This window comes from Camelus dromedarius, chromosome 10 (assembly GCF_036321535.1).
Source record: "Camelus dromedarius isolate mCamDro1 chromosome 10, mCamDro1.pat, whole genome shotgun sequence".
NCBI lineage: Eukaryota > Metazoa > Chordata > Mammalia > Artiodactyla > Camelidae > Camelus > Camelus dromedarius.
Window position 1 is genome coordinate 68,209,203 of NC_087445.1, and position 23,605 is coordinate 68,232,807.

The 23,605-nt window shown below is 35.2% G+C and overlaps 1 protein-coding gene across 3 annotated transcripts in view; it reads right to left on the reverse strand.

Moving 5' to 3' along the window:
* STRBP (spermatid perinuclear RNA binding protein) overlaps nucleotides 1-23,605 on the reverse strand; it is a 112,384-nt gene that overhangs the window by 17,663 nt on the left and 71,116 nt on the right. For all 3 annotated transcript variants that reach the window (XR_010382805.1, XM_064490502.1, XM_064490501.1), the window contains exons 5-12: nucleotides 20,519-20,663; nucleotides 12,484-12,575; nucleotides 11,866-11,961; nucleotides 10,657-10,768; nucleotides 9,895-9,992; nucleotides 9,585-9,696; nucleotides 5,460-5,552; nucleotides 4,838-5,037 (exon numbers count right to left, since the gene is read on the reverse strand). Coding sequence is in view for 2 of the 3 variants with exons in the window: in XM_064490502.1 (XP_064346572.1) it covers nucleotides 4,838-5,037; nucleotides 5,460-5,552; nucleotides 9,585-9,696; nucleotides 9,895-9,992; nucleotides 10,657-10,768; nucleotides 11,866-11,961; nucleotides 12,484-12,575; nucleotides 20,519-20,663 (948 nt within the window). In the remaining variant the exon portion in view is untranslated. The remainder of the gene's footprint in view (nucleotides 1-4,837; nucleotides 5,038-5,459; nucleotides 5,553-9,584; nucleotides 9,697-9,894; nucleotides 9,993-10,656; nucleotides 10,769-11,865; nucleotides 11,962-12,483; nucleotides 12,576-20,518; nucleotides 20,664-23,605) is intronic.

Here is a 23,605-nt window from a genome sequence, read left to right on the forward strand (position 1 = left end):
ACCACAGAAAGCAGACGAAATACTGAGAACAAAGTTTCAAACCCACAACAATTCAATCCACAAAACTCTGTGCAGGAAAAGCCAAGATGGTGCTACATCTACAAATCCTTGATTAAAAATGTTTCACCTACTAGGGTGTCACCATGGAAAAAGGGGAAAACCTCCTCAGAGTAATTAGGTTTACATACATATAAAGGATGATGGAAATGCAAACCTGAGGCTACTCCTGGTTCATTTAATCTGGAGGTGAGAGGTAGAGAAAAACAGCATAGCCAAGTTCAATGAATGAGGTGAAGGGAAAGTAAAATAGCACACTGTGAAAAGTACATTGAGCTAGAAAGGAAAAGGCCTCTATCCTTTATTTGGTCTAATCCTTTATTTCTCCTCTGGTCCTCAGTTTTCCAATCTGCAAAATAGGAAGACTGACTAGCTGACCTCTAAGTTTGGTGATTCAATCCAATAGGGGAAGTTAGCAGAGAAAGGAAATCAAGAAATCAAGTTTTCTTTACCTTGGAGCCAATTTGCATGTTAATCACAAAATTATACCTGAAGCTTTTCACTATCAACCTCTTTGGCTCTCAACTTAAACCATAATCGAAACCTGAGAGAAAAGATTCAGTCTCTTAGGTTTATTCTCTACTACTAAGTGAACCAGGAACAATTTTAGGCTTGTATCTCCATCCCTGCCTCTCAAGGCCTGGTTACTTTATGGCTTCCCCCAATGTTCACTCTTCTTATATTTCCATTCATGCCTGGATTTTCCCATCTTTTTTGAAATACAGTTTATCAGAACATTGTGTGCGCACATGTGTGTTTGCATGCCTTTTAATACCTCCTTCCAGGTTAAAGTGCTTTTTAGATATTTACAAAAGAATATGTTCGCTAGCATTTGTATAAGCTTCTTTCAAACAGGTTGCTATTGCATTGTTAGTTACTGATGTAAAGGTCTGTATGAGAACATACAGAGCTAGGTTCCTAAAGACCCCTCAGCTTTTGAATAATGTTTTAAGTTGCTGGAGTGTAAAAGCAATAACATATTTCTTTATAATTTCAACTATACCTAATAGGTATCTAAAAAAACTGTTATGATAGCCACACAAATGAGAAGCTAGACAGCCCAGCCTTTATAAATAATGGCATCTTGTATAAAGGATTCTGCCAATATAAATAAAACAGTACCCACTCTGGACAAAAAATGGGCAGAAGTAGGACTCTGTACTAAGACAACTTGAAATTAATACACTCAGTTCATATGGAGAACTTGGCATTCTGATCAACATTTCAAACCGTAATATGTTCCTTGTATTCATTAGGAGTAAAGCCAAGAACACTTTTTTTTTTAACATCTTAAGTTCTAAAAGGACTCAGGTAGCACTTTACACTAAGTACACTAATGTCACTTGGTTATATCCTCGTCAATATTTGTAAAGAAAACACTGTCCCCAGTGCCTGACTACTGCCAATATGTTCTCCCTGAGAAATCTCATCTCTGAAAATTCGAAGTTATCAGTCTGAAATGAACACCACCTAACATAGGCTGCAAGTCAAAAGCCAAGAGTCCCAGAGAAATTTAATTTGTTTACTTCAATAAAAACTAAAGACATACAGCTTTTCGCAATTTAATATACAGTTAAATCAGTCTAATGTGAATTACTGAACACAATTTCTCTGCCCTTTCCTCACACGTTAGATTCACTTATTATTGTAGCAACATATTTTAATACATTTATAGTTTATATAACTGATGGATAATATCAAGGGATGTTACAAGTACTTGCAATACAGCACAACAAAAAAATTTCAAATTAAGTCATTTTTCTATGAACACATATTCTAAGATTATTAACTAGCATATGCTACAAAAGAAAAAGTATGGGGCTTTCAGACCTCTAGTTTGTTTGGAATCAGTATTAAGTTCAAAACTGGTTTACCAAAGAAAAGTGAGTTTCAAATGTCTGGCAAACAAATCAAACCTAATAAACTGAGCTGAAAAAAATCACAAGATGATTCCTGAAAATACAAGGTGACTGAAAAATCCAGGGTAATCATGGCATTTTCTCCTGTGAACGGGGTTGAGGCTGAGAGAGTTGATACCCTCAAAGACTAGGGGCCAACAGTGAGAACACACCCCACTCCATGGCTCTCCACTCAACACAGTCATATTTGTGGCTTCCACATGGCAGAGAGCTGATGGCTCCAGAACCTCTGCAGGGGGACTTCATCCCTGTCCCCTTCAGCTGGCCTTTCCCCACAATGATGAAGATTCTTTTCATGGAATATGACTGATGATGTCCTTAAAGATGTCCTTTATGAAGGACTGTCAGGAAGAAGGATTCGAGGACGAAAGGGAAGATTGGCCACTGATTTCTATCACTTTAGGGTACCTCCTGCTCGGTGACCAGGATTCTCTGGGAGGAATGGATTTCTTCTTCTTTTGTTTTGATTTCTCTGTTCTTAACAGGTACAGACCTCTGCACCAAGCTACTAAGCGAGGAATGCAAGGATTTTTATCTAGTGGGACCTACTTTCATAAACACATATTGAATATAAAACACTCTCTCAAACTCATTTATAAGCAGAATCTATAATGTGATATAACCTCTACAGATGGCAAGTTGGTCATATATGCTGGACATATAATAGGAATTCCAATACATATTTAGTAAATTAATAGGTCATTAATAGGAATGTGCCTTCCTTTTCACCCAGTAATTCCATCTCTAAAACATATCTTAAAGGATAATCAGACTAGTTCAAAAACATGTAAAGCAATCAACTAGAAGCATCCGAATCTAAAAGGGTTAGTTACATTATGGTAGATTAGTAATAACAGAATATTAGGCTACTACCACAAATGAGACCAGCCTTTCTGGTAACTGTAAAAAGAAAATCTCAATATATTTTAAGATGAACAAGGAAAACATGCTCCTACTTAAGTACACATTTGTAGACACAGTATGCAGGTTCTACCATTCCTTATCTGAAACACTTGGGGCCAGACTGTTTTGAGAACTCACAATTTTTCAGAGTTTAAAAAGCTAATGTAATGCATTTACCATATATTTTCCAAATCACAGTGGGTTCTCAAGGTGATACCCCATGTTTGTGCAACAAAACATAAAATATTCACACTAAATGGAATAGTAAAGTCTAAAAATAGCCCTATTATCAATTCAGGCCAGGTTTTTCCCATCAAATGTCTCTGCATCAAACTTAGGGAAATATTTTTCATTTCCAGTGCTTTTTGAATTTTAGAACTGCAAGTTTAAAAAAAAAAAAAAAAACCTTAGAAAAATACATACCAAAATGTTAAGTGGTTATAATGAGAACAGACAGCATCTAAATCTTGTCATATTGCAAAATTTGCCATTCTACTAACTCCCCTAATGTTACTAATTGAAACCTGCTACAAGGCCACTACCTTATATTAAAGGTTATTGTAAGAAACAAACTGTCACTGCATCATAGATGCTCTGGAAGGATATCACTGCTTCATGATACCCCTTTTATCCCTTTTTATGACGATCTACCTAAGGGGAGTGCCCACCTACCTTTATATCAAAAGAACTATGATTCTCATAATCATTTGTCTTTTTTTATGTCATAGACAGTGAATTGATAATGATATTTCACAAGCTTTTGGTGTCAGATGCTAGAGAACTTAGATCTAAGTCTGTGACTCATTCTCAGCATACGTTATAGCTAAGTTATTAAACTGTACTTTTAGGCTTATTCCTAAATTCACTTTTCCCCTCACTCTTGATTTTCTTTTTCTGCCTCATTTTAAACCCATACTATTTAGCATACTTAAAAAGTATCCCTTTTGTAAACAACACAAACATAACAAAAATAATATACTGTTTATACTTTTACAGCTTAGTTATTTTTCTACAGTGGGCTTACTACTGCCTGACAAGTAACTGATCCATCTGCAGTATTTCTTATCTATCTCCCAATCGTATCCTCACTGGAATGCAAGCTCCAGGAGGGCAAGGACTTTGTTTTGCTCACTGCTGTATCCTTAGTATCTAAGACAATGTTTGCATCTACATTAATAATGCCTGCAAACCAGAATGAACATGAAAACAGACCAATAACATCGTATGCTATACTGCTACGTAACAGAACTTTTCTTAGTTGCAAAGTGATATTCCATCTATATCGTTATCTTTGACATTTTCACATTTGTCTGCAAGAGGTCAAATGTACTCATGGAGAGATTCAAATATTCAGGAATTTTCTACAAACCTATATGCATGATTGGTTCAATCCTGGACCTTATTCCCTATGGAAATATTCTGAAATACAGAAAGGGCACGATTTGCAAAAAGATAATCATTAAATTTACTTATGAAAGAAAAAAATCTGCCAACAGCAAAATATTCAATGATAAGGGAATGTTAAAACAAAAAACAGTACATTTACATCATGTTAACCATACAGTCACTAAAAATTATTTATGTAGATTTTAATAAGATGGAAAAACAGTGATGACATGCTGAATTAAAAAAAAAAAGGATAAATTTACATACACACCATGAGCCCAACCTAAAAAAAGGAATAAATAGAAAAATATTGGAAGTAAATAAACCAACATACTATATACAAATACTATTGATTTGCTTCAGAGATAAGCAACTGACATATTTTTTACTTCTTTACTTTTTTCCTCCTTTTGCAAATTTTGTATGATCAACACATACTTTACAACCAAAAAAGAAGAGGTAACAAATGTCATTAAAATCTTGAAAAATTACGTTTATTTAATATAAAAAAATAAGCTCCTTATTTACAACATAAAATAAAAAAGCACGGCTAAATAAAAGAAATACTGTACCTTCACTGCTACGTGAAGTTTTGCTGTTTTCTTGGATGGTCCTGAGGCTTCATATGTTGTACCATCCACATCTACAGACATTGTGAAGACTGGCGCATGGACAGGACCAGACTGAGATAGGAGCTTATACTGAAGCCCGGGCCTGATCTGATTTAGCCTCATTAGTGCATTCATAAGGTCTATTGCTTTACTATCCAGAACTGAAAATGGAAGAGGAATAAGATAAAAAAAATTAAACCATATTGCTTTAAACTATGCTTTCATAGGTTCATAGTGATCACTATAAATTCAGGTTTTAAAAAAAGCAAGAATTTCAAAACATATATAAAATAATTTCACTTCATAAGTAATTCTAAAATTACTTCTGAAATAATTATGCTAACATTTAAAAAGTAAAATGCATTACTATAGCTATACATTAATTTTATTTTGTCAATATTAATGTACCTTAAGTAAATGAAGCTTGGAAACAAAAGAAAGTTATTCAATCAATTTTTCAGTTATGATCTATTCTTAAAACTCCGATTCAAATCAATCAAATTCTTCACTTTGTAATTTTTATTTTCCTAAGATTATAAATCCTTTCTAGTTCACATCTATAAGAATAAAGATTTTTACACACTTTTCCTTAAATTTCGTTTCATCTTCTTATTGGGATCTTTATCATCCCCTAATCCATCTTCAAATGGCCTCTTTAGAGCTGAAGACCCAGCACCTAAAAAAATTACAGGAGATTCATTATTAGTCCAAACAATGATTCTACTTATTCTACCAAATTTATCTAATATGTTCAGGAAGGAAAAATCTTAGGAATCCTAAGGACCATAAGACTCTTTCACTCATCAGTTAAATATTTATAAGCTTATAATAGCCAAAAAAATTACTAAAGTGAATCTTTATGAAACAATATTGTCCCTTTTTGGAAATACTTATTTTACCACTTACTCATAAATACACATACAAATATCAATGCCTATATTCACATCTGTATATGCATAAACAGAAAAAAAGCCTGGAAAGCTACATACCAAAATGTTAAAGGTAGTTATCTCTAGTGTGAGATTTATTTTTACTTATGCCTTTTCAAATATTTCTATAATTAAATCCTATTCAAGATTTTATTTACAGTTCATCTTCTCCATGAAGTTTCCTTCAGCTTTTCTCACATCTCAACTTTCTAAGAGTTTCTATGGCATTAGAAATACACAGTGTCACATGTCGTCTCGTGTCACATATAGAGATCTTATATTTCCTTAGTGCTCCATGAAGGTCAAAGGTATTTTCTCCTTGTATCTTGTAAATTACCACAAGACTTAGAAACAACAGAATGAGTATAGGACAAAAACTAGCTGAACTGATTATCGATTTCTTGGATAGAACAGCTAGTTGATAATGCTGTCAGACATGAGGCAGGAACTTTGCTGTCCAAGATAAGAACAATCACGGAAAAGCTCATCAGCCCATCCAAGTACTTTAAAGAACTCTCTGTATCTTCAACTTAAAAGTTGGTTGTTGGGTTTTTCCTAAAGGAAAGTTATGCTCAAGAGACTCAGGCCGTAAGATTTCCAGATACTTCTTAGTGAAACCTTATTATAACAGTGAGATTAACTACATGTTCTCTGATCATCAAGATTTATTGTCCCTTGGGGTAAACACTGACTTCAGCATTTGCTTGAGTCAATACTTACCACTCAGGTCAATCAATCTTGATGTTCTGTTCAATAAAAGGCAGTATCTGCTTATATCTGCTTAGTACTGCATTTACATTTGCATTACATAAAAGTGTGAGAATGCCAGTCTCCCAGAATGCAGTCTTTAAGAGATAAAGTTAAAAAGGAACAATGTCTATTCAATCACTCTCCCACTCATTAAGTTACACTAAAAGCTGCTCCTTGATTGTCTGGAATTCACTAGCTGGCTTAAATGCACAGATCTATTCCCTAAATCCTCCAACTACATGAATAGTTACACGGATTAAGCTTCATTCTACCATCCCTGGCATTTTGGAAAAGGGCTGTAAAATCTGAAGCTAATCATAATGGTAACCTGGGGGTGGAAAATGAACTTGTTTTACAAAAAGAAATAGTTTACAACATCTACAGTATTTAGAAATGAGAACTGATCACTTGAGAGGCAATAAAATTTAAATTTTTAAATTTTATGGTGAGGGCTTACCATATGCCTGGCACTGTTTTTAATACCTTATATATATTAATTCACGTAATCCTCACCAGTACCCAATGAAACCTATACTTTCTTCATCCTCATTATAATTTTTTCTTAATTGAAGTATAGTCAATTGCAACGTGTCGACTTCTGGTGTACTGCATAATGTTTCAGTCATACATATACACACATATATTCATTTTCATATTCTTTTTCATTATAGGTTACTACAAGATATTGAATATAGTTCCCTGTGGTATACAGAAGAGATTTGTTTTTATCTATTTTGTATATAGTAGTTAATATTTGCAAATCTCGAACTCCCAATTTATCTCTTACCACCCCCTTTCCATTATAATTTCATTCATGTATTCATTCAGCAATAAATATTAATTGAGCATTTCTATGTTCAGGACAATTTTAGATGCTATACATACAACAGAGAACAAAACAATGTCCCTGTTCTCAGAGAGCTTGTGCGTGGTGGTAGAAACTACCTACATGTCTATAGTCATGAGCACAATGGAGGAAAATTAAGAGGCCTAAGGGAGAGGAAGTGTTGCTGTTTTTTACACGTGGTGCCTTTCAGAAGGTCAGAAAGGTATCACTTATTGATAAGATAACTTTTTGATGAAGATCTGAAGAAAGTAAAAGAGCAAGCTATTCAGCTATTTGGGGAAAGAGCCCTCGGAAGAGAGAACATTAAGCACAAAGCTCATAAGGGAGGAGCATGCTAAGAAACAGCATAAAGACCTGAGTGGCTGGAGTGGCACAAACAAGGACAGGATGGTAGCAGAGGAGGAGCAGCAGTTCACAACCTCAGCTTCCACGAAGTCACCAGAGGAACTTTTGCAAAATATACAAGTTCAACCTCCAGTGTAAGAAAGTTAAGTTACTTGAAACAACCTTCCTGATGAGAGCAGTTAGTAAAGCTGGACCAAATGTAGAATAAATGTCTGTTCCTGGAAAATAAAGAATTAGGGAGTCAAGATCTGGGAGATGAAGGAAACCTTGCACTGAGAGCCACTTTTCCCCAGGGGTATCTTTGAAATCCACAAGGAGCTGCTATGAACTGAATAGAGTACTTTTATCAGGCATCCAGATCTCATGAGTCAAAAACTGAAGTTCAAGGACCACCAAAAGGGGAAGGCCTGTGAATTGCCCACATTGTGCGCTGGGCCTCTGCAATGCCATATGCTAAAAGGAAATAAAGTGGAAATAATCTGATATCACAAAGACTTGAACCCCAGCTTCAAATCATCTTATTCCTCAACCACATTAAAATGACCCAGGTTGCCAATCCCACTAGCTATCTCCAAGAAACCAATAGAAATCCTTCCTGAAATCATTACTCCAGGCTTTAAATTCTCTCAAAATATTCAATTTCAGTCTCAAGCACTCAAAACAAAACCAAAACACAGCTACATGAGAAGACAAGATATTGTGATCAAAATTCATGAGAAGCAGACAACAGAAACTGATCCAAAAGAGACCTAGATGATGGAGCTTTCTCTCAGAAACAAACTTAAAAAAAAAAAAAAAAGACATCAAGAAGAATTTGTGGGAGAAAATCTGAAACTATAAAAGAGCCAAAATTTCTAGAAAATTAAAAACTGGCATACCTGCAAGGGGAAACAGACAATCCACAATAGAGCAGAACTGATATGTCTCTCAGTAATTAAGAGAACAAATATTGTGCGTGTGTGTGTGTGTCTATATATGTGTGTGTGTGTGTGTGTGTGTGTGTGTGTGTGTGTGTGTGTGTGTGTGTGTGTGTGTGTGTATAAAAAACAGGTATATAAGATTTGAACAACATAATGAACAAATGTGATCTGACATGTAAAGAACTTTCTGACTACCAATCGCAGAATATACATACTTTTTCAGGATATGAATCATTTATAAAAACTGACCATGTGGCCCTAAAATAGGTTTCAAGAACTAACAAAGGGGAAAAAATCAAAGTATGTTCTCAGATCATAGTAGAGTGAGAAATCAAAAATAAAGAGAGAACTAGGAAATCTTCACTTGTTTGGAAATAATATTTAAATGTCTCATGTGTCAAAGAATTGATAACAAGGGGAAATAAAAAATAGTTTTAACTAAGTGATAATGAAAACACTAATGTAAAAAGAGTACAACACATAAATCTGGACTTAAAGGAAAATTTACAGTCTTATTAGTATATACAATAACTAAGAGGCTAAAAAAAAACCCAATAATGTATTCACCTAACTCAAAAAATTCTTAAAAGGAACAGCAAATTAAACCCAAAGAAGGCAGTGAGGAAAAACAAAGGATACGAGCATGCTTCTCTAAGTGTCATCCCTAAATCTATGCAGTAATGGAATCTGACCAACACAGCCAAATGAGTCCTTCACTAATAAGAATAAATGACAGCAAGCGGCTGTCACTGATGGGACAAGAGAAGAAAGTCAGGAAGAACAGCAGTAAATGTTCTTATACATGACTTGGGTTAAAAATTAAGTTCTCTCAGTTCTAACAAAAGATGCATCCCATGACCAGCTACACCATACACCACTGCCCACATCCAATCCCAATAAAAAACTTTCACACTCACCTTCTTTATCAGTAACTGACCAGGAATATTTCTGAAAAGGCTTACTAGATGGAAGGGGGTCCATCTCCAGCACTTTATAAATCTGGCCAAAGGCTGATAGTCTTAGTGCATGCTAAAGAACAAAAGATTGTATTTATTCAAATTTTGTATTTTTCATTTGTTAAGCCCTTAGAACTTCTAGCTAAAAACACATTCCTCAAATGATATTTTTATGATAGCAAAAGTCCCTAACAACAGGCAACAAAAAAGTATTTACATAGGTTGCATGATATCCCTCTAACAGACCACAGTGGTATGGCCCATCTCCTACCTGTGCACTGTGGGTAATATCTTCTTTTTGCTGAATGGTCATATAGCTCAGAGCATCTGTTGGGTCTCGTTCACAAGGATCATGAAGACCAGGACCCCCTTTGACAAAGGCAAAAGAAAAACACAAGTAACATTTAGAACTAAGTTCAGAATTCAATAAACTAACACAAAGAGAGAGAGAGAGAAGAATGGAGAGAAAAAGAAAAAAACAACTAAGGAACAAGGTTAAAAGTCTGCTCAATTAAATGGAATAAAAAGGACACTCATTTTCAATACAGCATTTCAATGTCCTTATTTTACTAGAAGTCACTTGTGTATTTAAGGTCACAATTGGGTTTTAACTCCAAGAATTTAGAAAGCATGATGGATCATCCCAAATCTATAAAGGGATTATATATGGAAAATAAGACCAAATTTAGTTTTTCCAAATTAAACACTAGACTGCAAACAGAATGAACTTTATATATTTTAGCCAAACATAAGCATTTTCAAAATCCAAGCTCTAGGTAAAGCAAATTCATAGCAGACACAATATCTTATTAGTATCTTTTATGTTAGTACATATAAAATATAAATTACAATTATTGAAAGAAAGTTTTATAGCACTTCTCCAACATTTGAACATTCTGGTTGCTAAAATTTCAAGCAAAACAACCCCCACACATCATTTTCCTGAGCAGAGGACAAACTTAGCACATAACAGAAAACTATGTTAAAATGAAATTTTTCTGATTCTTCTGCCTCCAGAGTTTGAAACCCTTACCAGGAAGTAGTATTCCAGATGCCAAACACTCCATTACTCGTCTCAAGGCCTCCCCAGCGCCCAAAGGTCTATTACAAGTACCTATAGACTTTTCACATATAAGCTCTAGTGGCTAGAAGATATTAAATTACAAATTAGTACATGCACCAAGTGTTAAAAGGATTCCAGTTAAATGTGAGCTGACATTTCTATCTACAACGGAGGCCAAAAAAGGTAGAAGTCAATTTAACATTTAGGGCCCAATTAACTTTTCCCACTTGATTATCAACTTTTTTACACCAGGCAGTGTGTTCAAATCAACCATTTTTAAGATAATATATTCAGAAAACATTTTGTTACAAAACTCTATTTTCAGTTACCCTAAAAGGATTACTTAAGAAACTGCAATCATTTAATTGACTTAACAAAGATTTAACAAGACTTCATATAAGTTAGTAACAGCTAATAAACAATCAGTGTTCAAACCCAGCCCACCTATCTCCCACTTAACCTAAGAAGCACAGTAAGACTTCATTTCAGACATCCTGCCGAGTACTGCATTTAGAATAAAAGGACCAAATCTTCGTATTTAATAAACTAAAAATTCATGATACCGTATCAAAGTAATAATTTCTAAATTAATTTAAAATGGCCCTTTACATCTTTGTTTTATAGTGTTCTTCATTGGGTCTTAATTGGGTCATGCATAATAATTTCCAAATTAAGTAAGTTTGGTAACATATAAACTATGGTTAAGTGTACTATTCACCTGACTTCAATCACTAATATGAACTTATTTTTAAGTGTCTACACTCAAAGAGAATGGGAGGCTTATACTGGCATATCAGGTAACTTTTACTTAAATAGAGGTAGCACTAGAAGAGAAATATGCCAGCCAAGCAGGCTTCCCTGGATAGCAGGTGAATAGTAATCGGCCAACAATGGAAAGTAAAGTGCAGGAAGACATCACTTCTAACAGGTACAGGACTTTTTCATCAGAAAAAAGGACCCCGGCTCTGTAGCATGAATATGATGAGGTAGAAGAGATGGGTTATATTCGTCAGAAAAAACTCATATAAAAAAATCCCTAATTTTTTTCAAGAACAAAAATAGACAGCACACACCTCAGCAGAGTCAGAATATAGCCATTTTACAGTAACATGTAATTTCTACAGAATTTCCTCTGACTACAGCTCCGGAATTTGCTTTTAATCATATTTAAGTACTTACCCATCCTTTTAACGGTGCCCATGTGGGGACTCTGTTGCACAAATCACGCAGAATGCGGAGGACAATTACACATGATTTTAATCCATTTGCCCTTGCCTAAAACAAACAAAATGATCCCAGTACCCCTGTTGAAATCCACTCTTCATTTTAAGGACACTGATCATGGTAGGTTCTTTAAAATGAATACTAATTAGTCAGTCATTCACGAGTTGTCAAGCAAACCAAAAAATCAAGTTATTAAAAGTAGTAAAATTATGGTTTAGAAAGGCAAATTTTAAAGGAAGCATATTATTAAAATCACTTGTATAGCCTCATGGCAACCCCATTTCCAGGCAACTGTCTATCTTAACTTCTAGCTTTTCTCACTCAGGTTTGTATTTTATACACTACCATTTGAAATTCAGAGTAATAAGCCAAAAAGGATTATATGATAATTAAACGTCATTAACTATAATAGAAGCTACACTAGGAACTTTAAGTCATTTACTCCTACAATAACCCTAAGAGGTAGACAGCACCCCCATTTTATACAGTACATAGAAACCATTACATGGCAGGTGTTCCAAATGAAACCTGCACAAGGCTACAACAACAATAAGATAATAACAAAGAGCCAACCTGAAACCATTTGGCATGTCGAAGAGACGCCAAGGCGTTCAGGCATTTCTGCCTGTCCAGTAAGTCCGGAGGATCTTTCATCGCAACCTTTTCTAATGGGAAAATGGGATAAAGAAAGACAGATACAATTTGACCAAGGGGTTCCTGTCAAATTACCAAACAATAAAACTAAAAAAAAGAGCAGCATCTGAGTGAACTAATAAGACTCCCAGAAGATTTCAGGATTTGGCTTTGTTGCTTTCATTTTAAATTACGTGCACCATAATTACTTAAGTAAACAGTCAACAGAGCCATTCTGTGCCTGCGTACAACAGGAGCACAAAGGCATCTGTTCAGTAAACAAATCAATGACCACTGCTACATACGATCTGGGATCTTATTAAGGATGTGTAACACAGGGCACAAAATAGGTACAGGACACAAAATAGGTGTACAGCACTTTTTCCTTTGGCAGGGAGCAAAGAGTAGAAATCTGGGACCAGTAGCAATAACAACTTTTTCTTATAGAAGGGATTTTAATCACTAATCAATTCTTAAGGAAAACTGGGGCTCTCTTAGGTAATCAATTTGAGATACATTAAGAATACGCTGAGCATGGCAATTTTTTTTTAACAATTAAATAAACTCACCCAAGAAGATAATCATTAACAGAAACTACCCCATTGATAAGAACTCTTCAAGTGTCACCCTGGAGTTCTCTTAATTCTTTCTATTCTAAACCAAATTATTAGAACTACAAATATAAACTATATGTCAAGTTTTACATATTTAAAAAAAAAAAAAACAGCAAAGAATACTAAGTACAGCTATTTGACTTGCCTTAACATTGCAAAGTTGGATGAGATGGCCCAGAGCTACCAAATTAAGAATTCAAACATGTGATTGGGGCAAATATTCATAACTAAGATGTCACAAGATACTAAATCCATGTTTATCCAAATTTATTTCCTCTAAGCTACTAGGAAGTGAGTTTTTAAACTTTTGATGACTTAGTGCATTATTTAAATGCCTACAGCATACAAATGTTTCTGGGAAACAATTCTTTGTCTAATCCAATTAAGTCATATTTACCATCTTCTTTTAAGAACTCTCTTAGATGCAGGAGTTCACCAACACTTCTTTCTAGTACAGCCATGACAGTCACAGGATCAGTAGCACGTTTGTGCAGGCCAACTCATACACTGTAAATACTTATAAATAGGGGAACTCGATCACTGATACTTTTTGGCTTCTCAGTTATTACAAGATTCTACTATGGCAAATTGACTGTATATTTTAAATGATAGATGGTCATTAACTAAAACTGAAAGCATTATGCCCAAAAGAAAAAAATTTATTGCAGAAAAAACTGTGGCTCTCTTTTACTGCCTGCAACATAAAAAGGCCGAAGTGCTACACACCTGTTTTCTGCCCGGGTGAGCTCTACAACAGGTACTTGTATTGTTTCACATTAACCTGTGCCAACAAACTCAGGATGCAGGGTCTCATTTCGTTACCCCTTTTTACTCATAAAATGTAAAGCATCAAAAAATAATTGTTAATGTGTTTTTATTTATAAATATAAACAAACATACCATGGGTATTCACTTCATATGTGATTTAGTTCCTGGCTTTGCTTAATTCTTTTTAATGACACAAAACATATAACTAACTTATTTTCACGTTTATATGTCAAAATGTTTGACTGGTCAATACGAGCATCTGTGTAAAGCTCACGTACAAGGTAAAACAAACTACTGTAAATGAACAATTAGAATCTCTTAGAAGTTAGACATGACAAAGGTTGACTGACTGCTAAATAATGTAGTCCCAAGAAAAGGCATGGATTGTGCTTATTTTTCAAGACTTCAACTTTAAAGTTAAAAGTAAGACAAGCTAACTTTTACTCCATCACCTTACCAAGTGGGAATGCTGGCAGGGGGAGGTCAATGGAAGAGAGGAGTAAGAGGAAGTTTGAATAGGAAAAGACAAGGCAAAACAACTCTTTTTGAACTTTCTGGTACTTTTGTCCAGTGATCAGAGCTTGTAATTAACATCTTAACGATCATTACGACACAGATATTTTTAAAGGGGAACAATGGCAAAAATCTTCAGATAAATTCTTTCATCCTGAAGGACAGATTATAACCATAAACTCTTATTTAAAAAAATAGAGACATCAGCTTGCTACTACAGACAGTCAACATTTGGAGGCAGTAGATTCTACTAAAAAGAGGTGAAAGGGACAGGCAGTGAACAGATTCCCTTTTACATCACCATCAGAATGGCCATGTTTCTTCATGCTCTGATAGTCAAAAAGTCAAAAGATCCAAAATGTTTCAGTACTCACGAGATGGAAAACAGCAGAGGAGTGTAACAATTCATCTCATTTTATCCTCCTCAAAGTTTCTCATTTTAAAACTACATAAATTTAAATGGCACTGTAGTGCTACCTGTAAGCCCTGTTTGCCTATTTCCTTTATATAATTAACAACATACAATTTTATGTATTTCCATTCATTAAGAAAAATAATGTAATGCAGCAATCACAGAATTGTTGCTGGAAAAACACTGCTACTTCTCAAGCAGACCCTCAGGTTTAACATTTCTGTATGATCTTCTAATGTAGGTGTTTCAATTTTGAGGGGATGCAAAACCTTCTTCATAAAGAGGTATCTTGGAGTCTTTAAATTGTAAACAATTTAACTGTGAGCCATTTCATTTTTTTCCTAGAGTCCACTAGTAAAACAGATTAAAAGAAGGAAGGAAGGAAGGAAGGAAGGAAGACAGCATGGGGGATAGCGACAAAAACGCCCAAAGCAAAGAAAAACAGCTTTTAAAATTTATTGCTCAGTAACCTGGCATCAGGGCATGAAGGTACATAAAACATTCTGAACAATGGAAGCACTAAAAAGAAGTCTATTATGCCTAACTTCGTTGATTTTGTTAGAGGTTAGATCAGTGACCAGAAACACACCGTACTGCAGGAAATGTTGGTCAGTTTCTCTCCATCCCTTACATGCAAGCTAACTCTGCCCGTTCACAAAAATGAAGATGGAGATGGGGTGGAGAAAAGCCAGAATATGACTAAACCAGGGCTCTTCAAAGGTAAAATAATCAAGCTGGGTTACCACAAAGGCCTCCCTGACAATCTGAGTGAGTTCGTGCTGACAGAATTTTCAAGGTAACCTGAAGATACCCAGCAGGCCCTTCTCTCAATTCCTTGAGGCTCTGTGAAGAGCAGACACTATGCTTCAAGCCACTGTCCATGCAAAACCTCAGGCCACACTAATATGAACAGATAAACGTAGCACTTAGATAAAACAGAGCACTGTTCTCCTAATTTATGGTAGAAACGTCACTTATTATGACTTTTCTTCAATGTCTCAGTAGGCAGTGGGCCACTGGAAAGACAGTGGCTACAGCTTTGCACCAGATAATGTAGGTCTACCAGCTGTAGGCAGGAAAATAAAGCCTGTAGGAGTTGTAAATCCTAGCTGAGATCTTAGGACTGTGAGATCTGATGTCTGCCACCTAGCAGGACTCATGCAAGTGAACTGTCAAAACCCACGAGAAGCTGGCACTAACATCAACATGGAAAAGGGATTCTTGGGCAACATCTCCAGCACCCTTGAAAATCCACCTTTACACTGAGGAGTTTGTAGTTTCCCTACCTATCTGGTTTCGAATTGTACTATTAATATAATAAACAGCTGATTTATCACCCTCACAGCAAATAACTTCTGGTTTAAAATCACAAGCACCAAAAGAAGCTGTGACTGTGTAAGGCTCAGAATAACTAAATCAACTACCATCATCCTAGACAGTAACTGGACTTAAGAGTAGAGGAAGGGGGCAGGGCACAACCATTCAAGGGATGACGCAGCAATTAACATCAAAAAGGTGGAAGATTCAACTCCCAGTAGGCCTCGAAGCTCAAGATGGCTGGAGATTTGACTACTTCTGGTAGACCTTGAGCTTCATTATAAGCTCATTGTAACATATTAGCATGGTCAATAACATGCCCACAGGCCCATGACAGTCCCAAGGCTAGCCACAAAAGGTCAAAGAGTAGGAAATGGCCAACTTCCTGGGAATCCTAGCCCCTTCCCCAGGGTAGTTAGATTGGTCCTTCCACTTATTAGCATATGAAGCTACCGAGCCCATAAGAACTGGCAACATGGCACCTCTTGGCTGCCTCTCCTGCTCCCTCATCTTCTGAGAAGGCCCGCACTCCATGGAGTGTGTACCTACTTTTCCTCTAACCTGAGCACTCAACCCTGACACCTCGTGGCCTTTCTCTTGCCTTTTGAAACAGCCTACACTGTATGCAGTATGTATCTCTCTAAATAAACCTACCTTTACTCAAAAAAAAAAAAAAAAAAAAAGTCACAGGAGATGGGTAAACTGTGAGACTTCCTTCATTTATAAAACAGGAAAATCTACCCTCATAGGGCTGTTGTGAAGGTTAAAGTAAATCATATATGAGAAAGTGCTTATAACACAGAAAGTTATAAAATATCCTAACAGAGCTAAATCTTCAATATATATTGCTTGATTTCTGAGACACCCATTGTTTATGCTTCTTACACACCAGGCAGATAATATGCTGGCAACAAAAATTCATTTAACAGTTTTCTGATTGCCCACTAAGTATTAGGTACCACTCCAGGTTCTGGGATAAAGGACAGGGGTAGGGAAGAAGACAACTGTCTCAATGAATCATAAGCTATAGAAGCCAGTTCATTACTTGCAGTGTAGCAAATACAGTACATTAATTCCAATACTACACTTCAGTTGGCGTTTAAGAGCTGAACTGTATTTAGGTTTACTTCTTCAGATCCATCATATCCACATTATTCTCACTGTGACCTCAAGGCAATTTGAATAGATGAGTTTGTGCTGTGACTTTTTAGTGAGCGGAGTAACGACCACTATTTACTAAGCAACCACTCTGTGCTGGGTACAACACAGGTCACATTACACAGATTCTCTCATTTGACCTCAAACAACTGTCTCAAATATTCATTGCTCATTTCAAAATAAAGAAACCTGTCCAAGGTCACATAGCTGTAATTAATACAGTTAAGAATCAAATACTTGGCTGCCAGGCACCAAGGTCTCTGCTTCTTCTCCTATGACTTCTTTAGGAGGAAGCGTGCAGTTATGGGGAATGGTTATTCTTTAGGAACTTCAAGTAAAGGGTTAGAATATGGAAATAAGATGGACAACACGTGAGAAATCTTACCTACAAAACAGTAAACAGTACCAGAGAGATTCACCATGTACTCCAGCCAATGAAAATGTAAACAGTGATTTGAAACAAGTAGTTAGATAGAGCCACTTCTGCAGAGACAACCTTGAGGAGATAAGTGTGATGTTCTCACCTGCCCTGCCCCAGTCCTCTGGCTCCACCTGGCTCTCAGATTTTTTTCGCTTTATTTTACCCAATTATGTGGCAAGTAAAGAGAGGGAAGAGAAATTTGTTCCTTTAAAATTTTATGCATATGAATATACATAAATCAAATCATATTAATTATATATGAATAATAATTAAATAATAATTGTATATATGAATACATATACATGAGGTATATATGTATCGTGAATAGCCTGTTTGTTCTGTGGGAGAGGAGATGTTGAGATTCTACAGGAAAATGTCCCCCCAAAAGTTACAATGGATGTTCTTTTAAACTTTGAGAAAGAAAATGAGTGGAGATTTTTTTTCAGAAGATCTCTCAGTTTTAGAAATTCCTGGAACCTAAATGAATCTTGGGGCTTTCAACCCTTGTAGCTGAAAAGAACTGCATCAAGGCGAGAGGAGTTATCTGGTGTGATGAAACGAATCCTACAGAATTACACAGCCCAGGTCTCAAATGCTCAGTTACACTGGATCCTCAAAGTTGCCCCAGGAGTACACAAAACTGCTAGCGCAGATCAAAAAACACTGACAAAGCCCAGGTTAGACAAAATGAGCAAATTATAAGAGATAACAAGTGAGTCAACAGGGCTGGGAGATTAAGGAAAACAGCAAAGCAAATCTTTCTGCCACTTAGAGGGAGAGGAAGTAACGTGTGTAAAACATTAGAGCCAAGCTGATTCCTTCATCTTACCTTATCCCACACAATTATGTTAACATCAGTTGATGAGATTCAGCTCGTAAAGAGGTCTTGGGAGCCTTGAGTAACCCAAACACCTCGAACAGAGACGATGGCTCCTACTTCACTACAGATTCCATTCTGTAATAACTAGTCTTCTACAGTAAGAGTGCAATACACTAAGAATGTTTTAGGTTCTCTGAACAAAAATTAAAGTTATAAAAGCAACAGACTAAGCTTAAAGGTATCACTGAAAACTGACAAAATCCCATGAAGTACACAAAACCATAGGGGAAAATGAGCCTGCTGTTCACTTAATACTTTCAAAGTAATGGAAGGGACGTCTACAGCTCCAAGCAAACATGACCTAGTCTTTGGCAACTTCAGTCTTCTCATCTCTCTATAATCAAATAATTTTTTAATAATATCTATAATTATAACCCTACTTAGAAATGGTTAGTTTTACACTAGAGGGTCAAGTAGAACACAGCTTACCAGAATTAACAGAATTATCTTGATACTTCAGAAATCATTTTATAGTTCTACAGTTAATGGTGAACTGTAAAGCTGTTAAAGAAATTAAGTCATATAAGATTGGTTCTTCAGAGATGTTAGAGATACTATATACAGATATACAGCCAAAAAAAAAATACAGGTCTAAACCCAATTATAGATTGGATTCACTTCAATTTTAAACTATGACTCATAAATGTGTCTAAGCTTATATCTGTTGGGTATGGCATAGCTGATTTAGTTACCCCAAAAGACTTTTTAAAAAAGGGAGTCTATCACTTTTACTTTAAGAAATCCTGTGAGTCGTGTCTGCCAAAGCTCAAAGTTCTAACAATCTCTGGTAGATCTGTCTTTTTCTACCTTTATCGTTAACTTGAAATAAATTAAGAAACTGACCAATATTTCTTGCTGCACTGGTATTTCAGGTAGGGGAGTAAGCAATGTAACTTGCTGAATGTCTAGTGATGAGAAAACAGCAACAGGGAGTCCCCACTGGCCCAGTGAGGCCACACTGCCTCTAAATTGTCATGACAGAGAGGGGCCAGTTGGTCAAAGGTCTGACACAGGAGAAATTATCACACGGCAAGTTTCTAGGGACAGGACTGAGAGGAAGAAACAAACTAATGTGAAAGGATTTAAAAAAAAAAAAAAAAAAAAGCCCAGCTCCATAATTACTTCTCAAAACTGAGTAGATTTCTCACTCTACTTTTATACAATGGCAATGCCAAGCAGAAATTCTTTTCAGCTCCAGAAGAAAGTTAGTTTAAAGCATGATTCCCACACATATACTATTCAAAATGTTAACAGGATAACAAACCCCCTCCAAGAAAAAAATTTACTAAAGGTGTTAAAGAATCAATTCCCCCAATTTATCTCTCTTACATTATAAAAGATTTACATATAGGCAATAGGATAAAGCATAATTCTTAAAAAGTCATAGTTATTAGACATTAAGAACAATGTACAAATGAGTAACTTGACACAAAAGTGAGTAAATTTGAAAACAATACTGTTTTGAACCACATTTAACCCTAATATCAGACTTCAGAGCCAAGCTACAAAGAATAGGTTGGCCGATACCAATAACAATGCAATATGAGACAAAGTAAAACAGAACACCAAAACAGTATAAAAATTAAAGTGGAGTTAAGACCAACAAGATAAGCACAGGTTTTGAATTAGCATATTTTATATTTCAAATATATACCTTTTTCCAAATAAAGTGACTGTGTAAAAATAAAGCTGTTTAAAATACTGAGTGGCATAAAACAAATGAAGATAGGTATTTCTTAAATCCGTAAAGCATAACTAACATAGCATTCAAGAGATCTTACGTAAACAAAATACATATTTATATACATACATCTATCTATCTATCTATCTATCTATCTATCTATCTATCTATCTATCTATATATATATATATATATATATACACACGTGTACCTCCATCCTTCTTCTCCAATTCGTCCCTAATTAGAGGGGAAGTAAGTATCACCTTCAAAGTTAGAGTGGGCTCTTTTGTATTCCGAATTATAATAGATGCCTCATCTACACATTGTTCCACTTGATATTTCTCTTCTGTGAGTTTCTGAAAGTCATCAAGATTTCAAAAACACTGAATTAAAATTTCAAGAAATGAATGATTGCCTCTTAGTTTTCAAATGTTATTAACAATTAGTACTATTGTGCTGAAAAAGTAGTCTTTAACTAGTTCTTTAGTGTAAAGATAACATTTCTGCCCTCAACTTACCAGCAAATCCTTTCTCCATCCCTCAAAAAGCAACCACAATGTCGATGATCTATACAATTATTAAACAACATTTAAACCCATTCTTTCTAATATTTGAAAGTGAGTTGCCAACAGCATCACTATATGATAAAGGGTAAATTATTGTTCTTGAAATTATTACAGAGAACTATTACAGAATAATAAATCGCTGGGAATGCTCTCTAAATCAATACCTTTTTTGACAGGACAGCCTAAACAGGAACTCCCACTTGCTAAGGACATATAAACATAAGATTATGTAGGCTTTTATATAAGATTATGTAGACTTTAAAAGAAAATAAATTAAGAATGAAAGAGAAAGGATCTCTGCACACTCACCAGCAAAAAAAAAAAAAAAAAAAAAAAAAAAAAAATTAGTGTAAGCAAGTAACTTCCCTTCTTTAACAACAGACCTGCTTTGGGTCAAGTCATCTGACATCCACAAGGAACTATACATTGCTTCTTTTAACATACAATATATACACATACAGAAAATAATCACCAACTAGAATCATATATTAAGTTATATATATTTTTATACACTAAATACACAGTTTAATGTTACACAGGGCCTTTCTTGGTGGTAAAATTTAATTTCTATTACCTGACATAAACAGTTAAACATAAACACTACTGGGTCTCTCTCTGCTCACCAGTGTGCATTAAAGGAGCTCAAAGCCATTTATGTAAAAACAGCATTTACCACTAAACATTCCCAGAAAGACAGAAAATAGAAAATTCATTATCCTAATTTTGAATGGAGAAAACCAAGAAAGGGAAAAGCCACACAGTGGCTGGAAAAAACCAGAACTAGACTATAGAGAAAAAGCAGAAAACTGCTCACATTCATTTTGCCACTCTAAGAGCATTAAAGATGTCTCAGAGAATAACTCAAACTAAATTTTTCAATTATGCTTGCCATAAGACACACCCAATGAAGTAAACATGTAGTATGAGTGCTGGGCTAGACTAATTATAAGTGATTTCTGGTTTTGGTCATCCTTCTACTGCTTTACTCAAGGAAGTTCTAAAATTGCCCTACAAAAGAGTCTGCAGAGAAAGGTATGGTGCAACCTCAATTAATTAAGGTACTTTGATAACTGAAAGTTTTGCTATGGTAATTGATCAGGAAAAAGATTTTTAATTCACAAGAAAATAAGATCATATCAGAGATTGGTTCTCCAAATGCCAAGAAAACAAGGGGGGGGCGGATAGAGGGTAAAGGTAAAAAAAAAAAAATCACACTTAAGATGATTTTCTGAAATAGTATTAGTAATAGTAATAATAATAATAATAGGTGTATACTTGCGTGTATATATGTGGGCATATATATGTGTGTATACTGTTTAATTTAATACAAAATGTATGTACATCATCATTTCACTTGGGTACCTTTACCCAAATATCTGTATTAATGGATCTAACCATCATACAAAGCAGCTGGTTTCACTGTTGGATAACTCTGTTGACTATGTTAAATTCAAATGTTTCTTATAATGTCCACCATTTATCTTAAGAGTTCAGGCCACTTTTACCTTCTCCAAGGAGCCCTTCAAAGACCTAAAGATATTTGTATCTTTTTAGGTTTCTCTAGTCAAAAAAGCCCTAGTCTCTTCAAATTTGAAATAGTTCACACAGCCTGCACTCTCTCCTGGTTCCCTCCCTTGAACACTTGCTAGCTCAACAAGAACATTTAAAAACTGTGATGCCCAGAAATAAAGATCCTGACTCAGGAAAGAAAACACAGAGTTCACATAGTTGTGATGTGCACAGGGAAAGCTCTATTAATGCAACTGAAACTAGGCCCAATCTCCTGTATCTTCAGTACGGGAGAAATATGACAGATCTTTCAGAATAAGAACTTCAATTTCTTATAGTACTGGTTCTCAATCTTTTCTCCACCCTGACACACCTGAGGAATATGATCACTCTCACAAACAGGACTCATTAAAGGGAAAAGAAAAGAGGGTGAGATGGTTGGAAAAGTCTTTGTGTCCAACCCTTTGATTATTATTCCTTTAGTACAGATTTAAGAGTAATAATGTTCACTATAATAAGACCAGAAATACAGGTTTTAAAACAATATTAAAAGTAATGGGAAAAGATGAATTTTATTAACATTCTAATAACAAAAAGTACAGGTGGTCTGAAATCCATTACTGAGCTTTCCGTTTCTTAACATTTTTTTACTGTTCTCCATGTTGCTTACCACTTTCCCTCCCCAAATGGTCACATAAGGATTTAAAACAACTTTTTAAAAGAAATGAATTTAACCCTTGAAATAGAAACATTTTTTCAATCAAAATTAAAAATGGAAGAGCCAAATATGTTTGTTCAGTCACTCAGAAAATCTTACCTTATAATCTAAGAACGAAAAATAAAATAGTCCTCCAGAAATTAATACAGAAAAAAATGCATCAACAAGTAACACAAATTTGAGTGTAAAGAACAGTAGATAAAAATCAGTATGATGGTTATGAAGATCAGCTGCTAAATATGAAAGAAAATGATCCATAAGGAAGCTAATAAAAACAAATTTAGATTTCATATTACTTGGGGCAGTGGGGTAAGAGCCTTTTTAGAAGAAATACAAATAAAAGAAACTGACAATAAAAAAGAGAGCATTCAACAACTCAAAGTTCAACCTTGCATACTGATATCTATCTATGCGACACGGATATATGAACTAACTGATACGAAATCACCAAAAAGCTACAATCTAGTTACATGACAGATAACACATCTGAAACTGAAAGGTGACA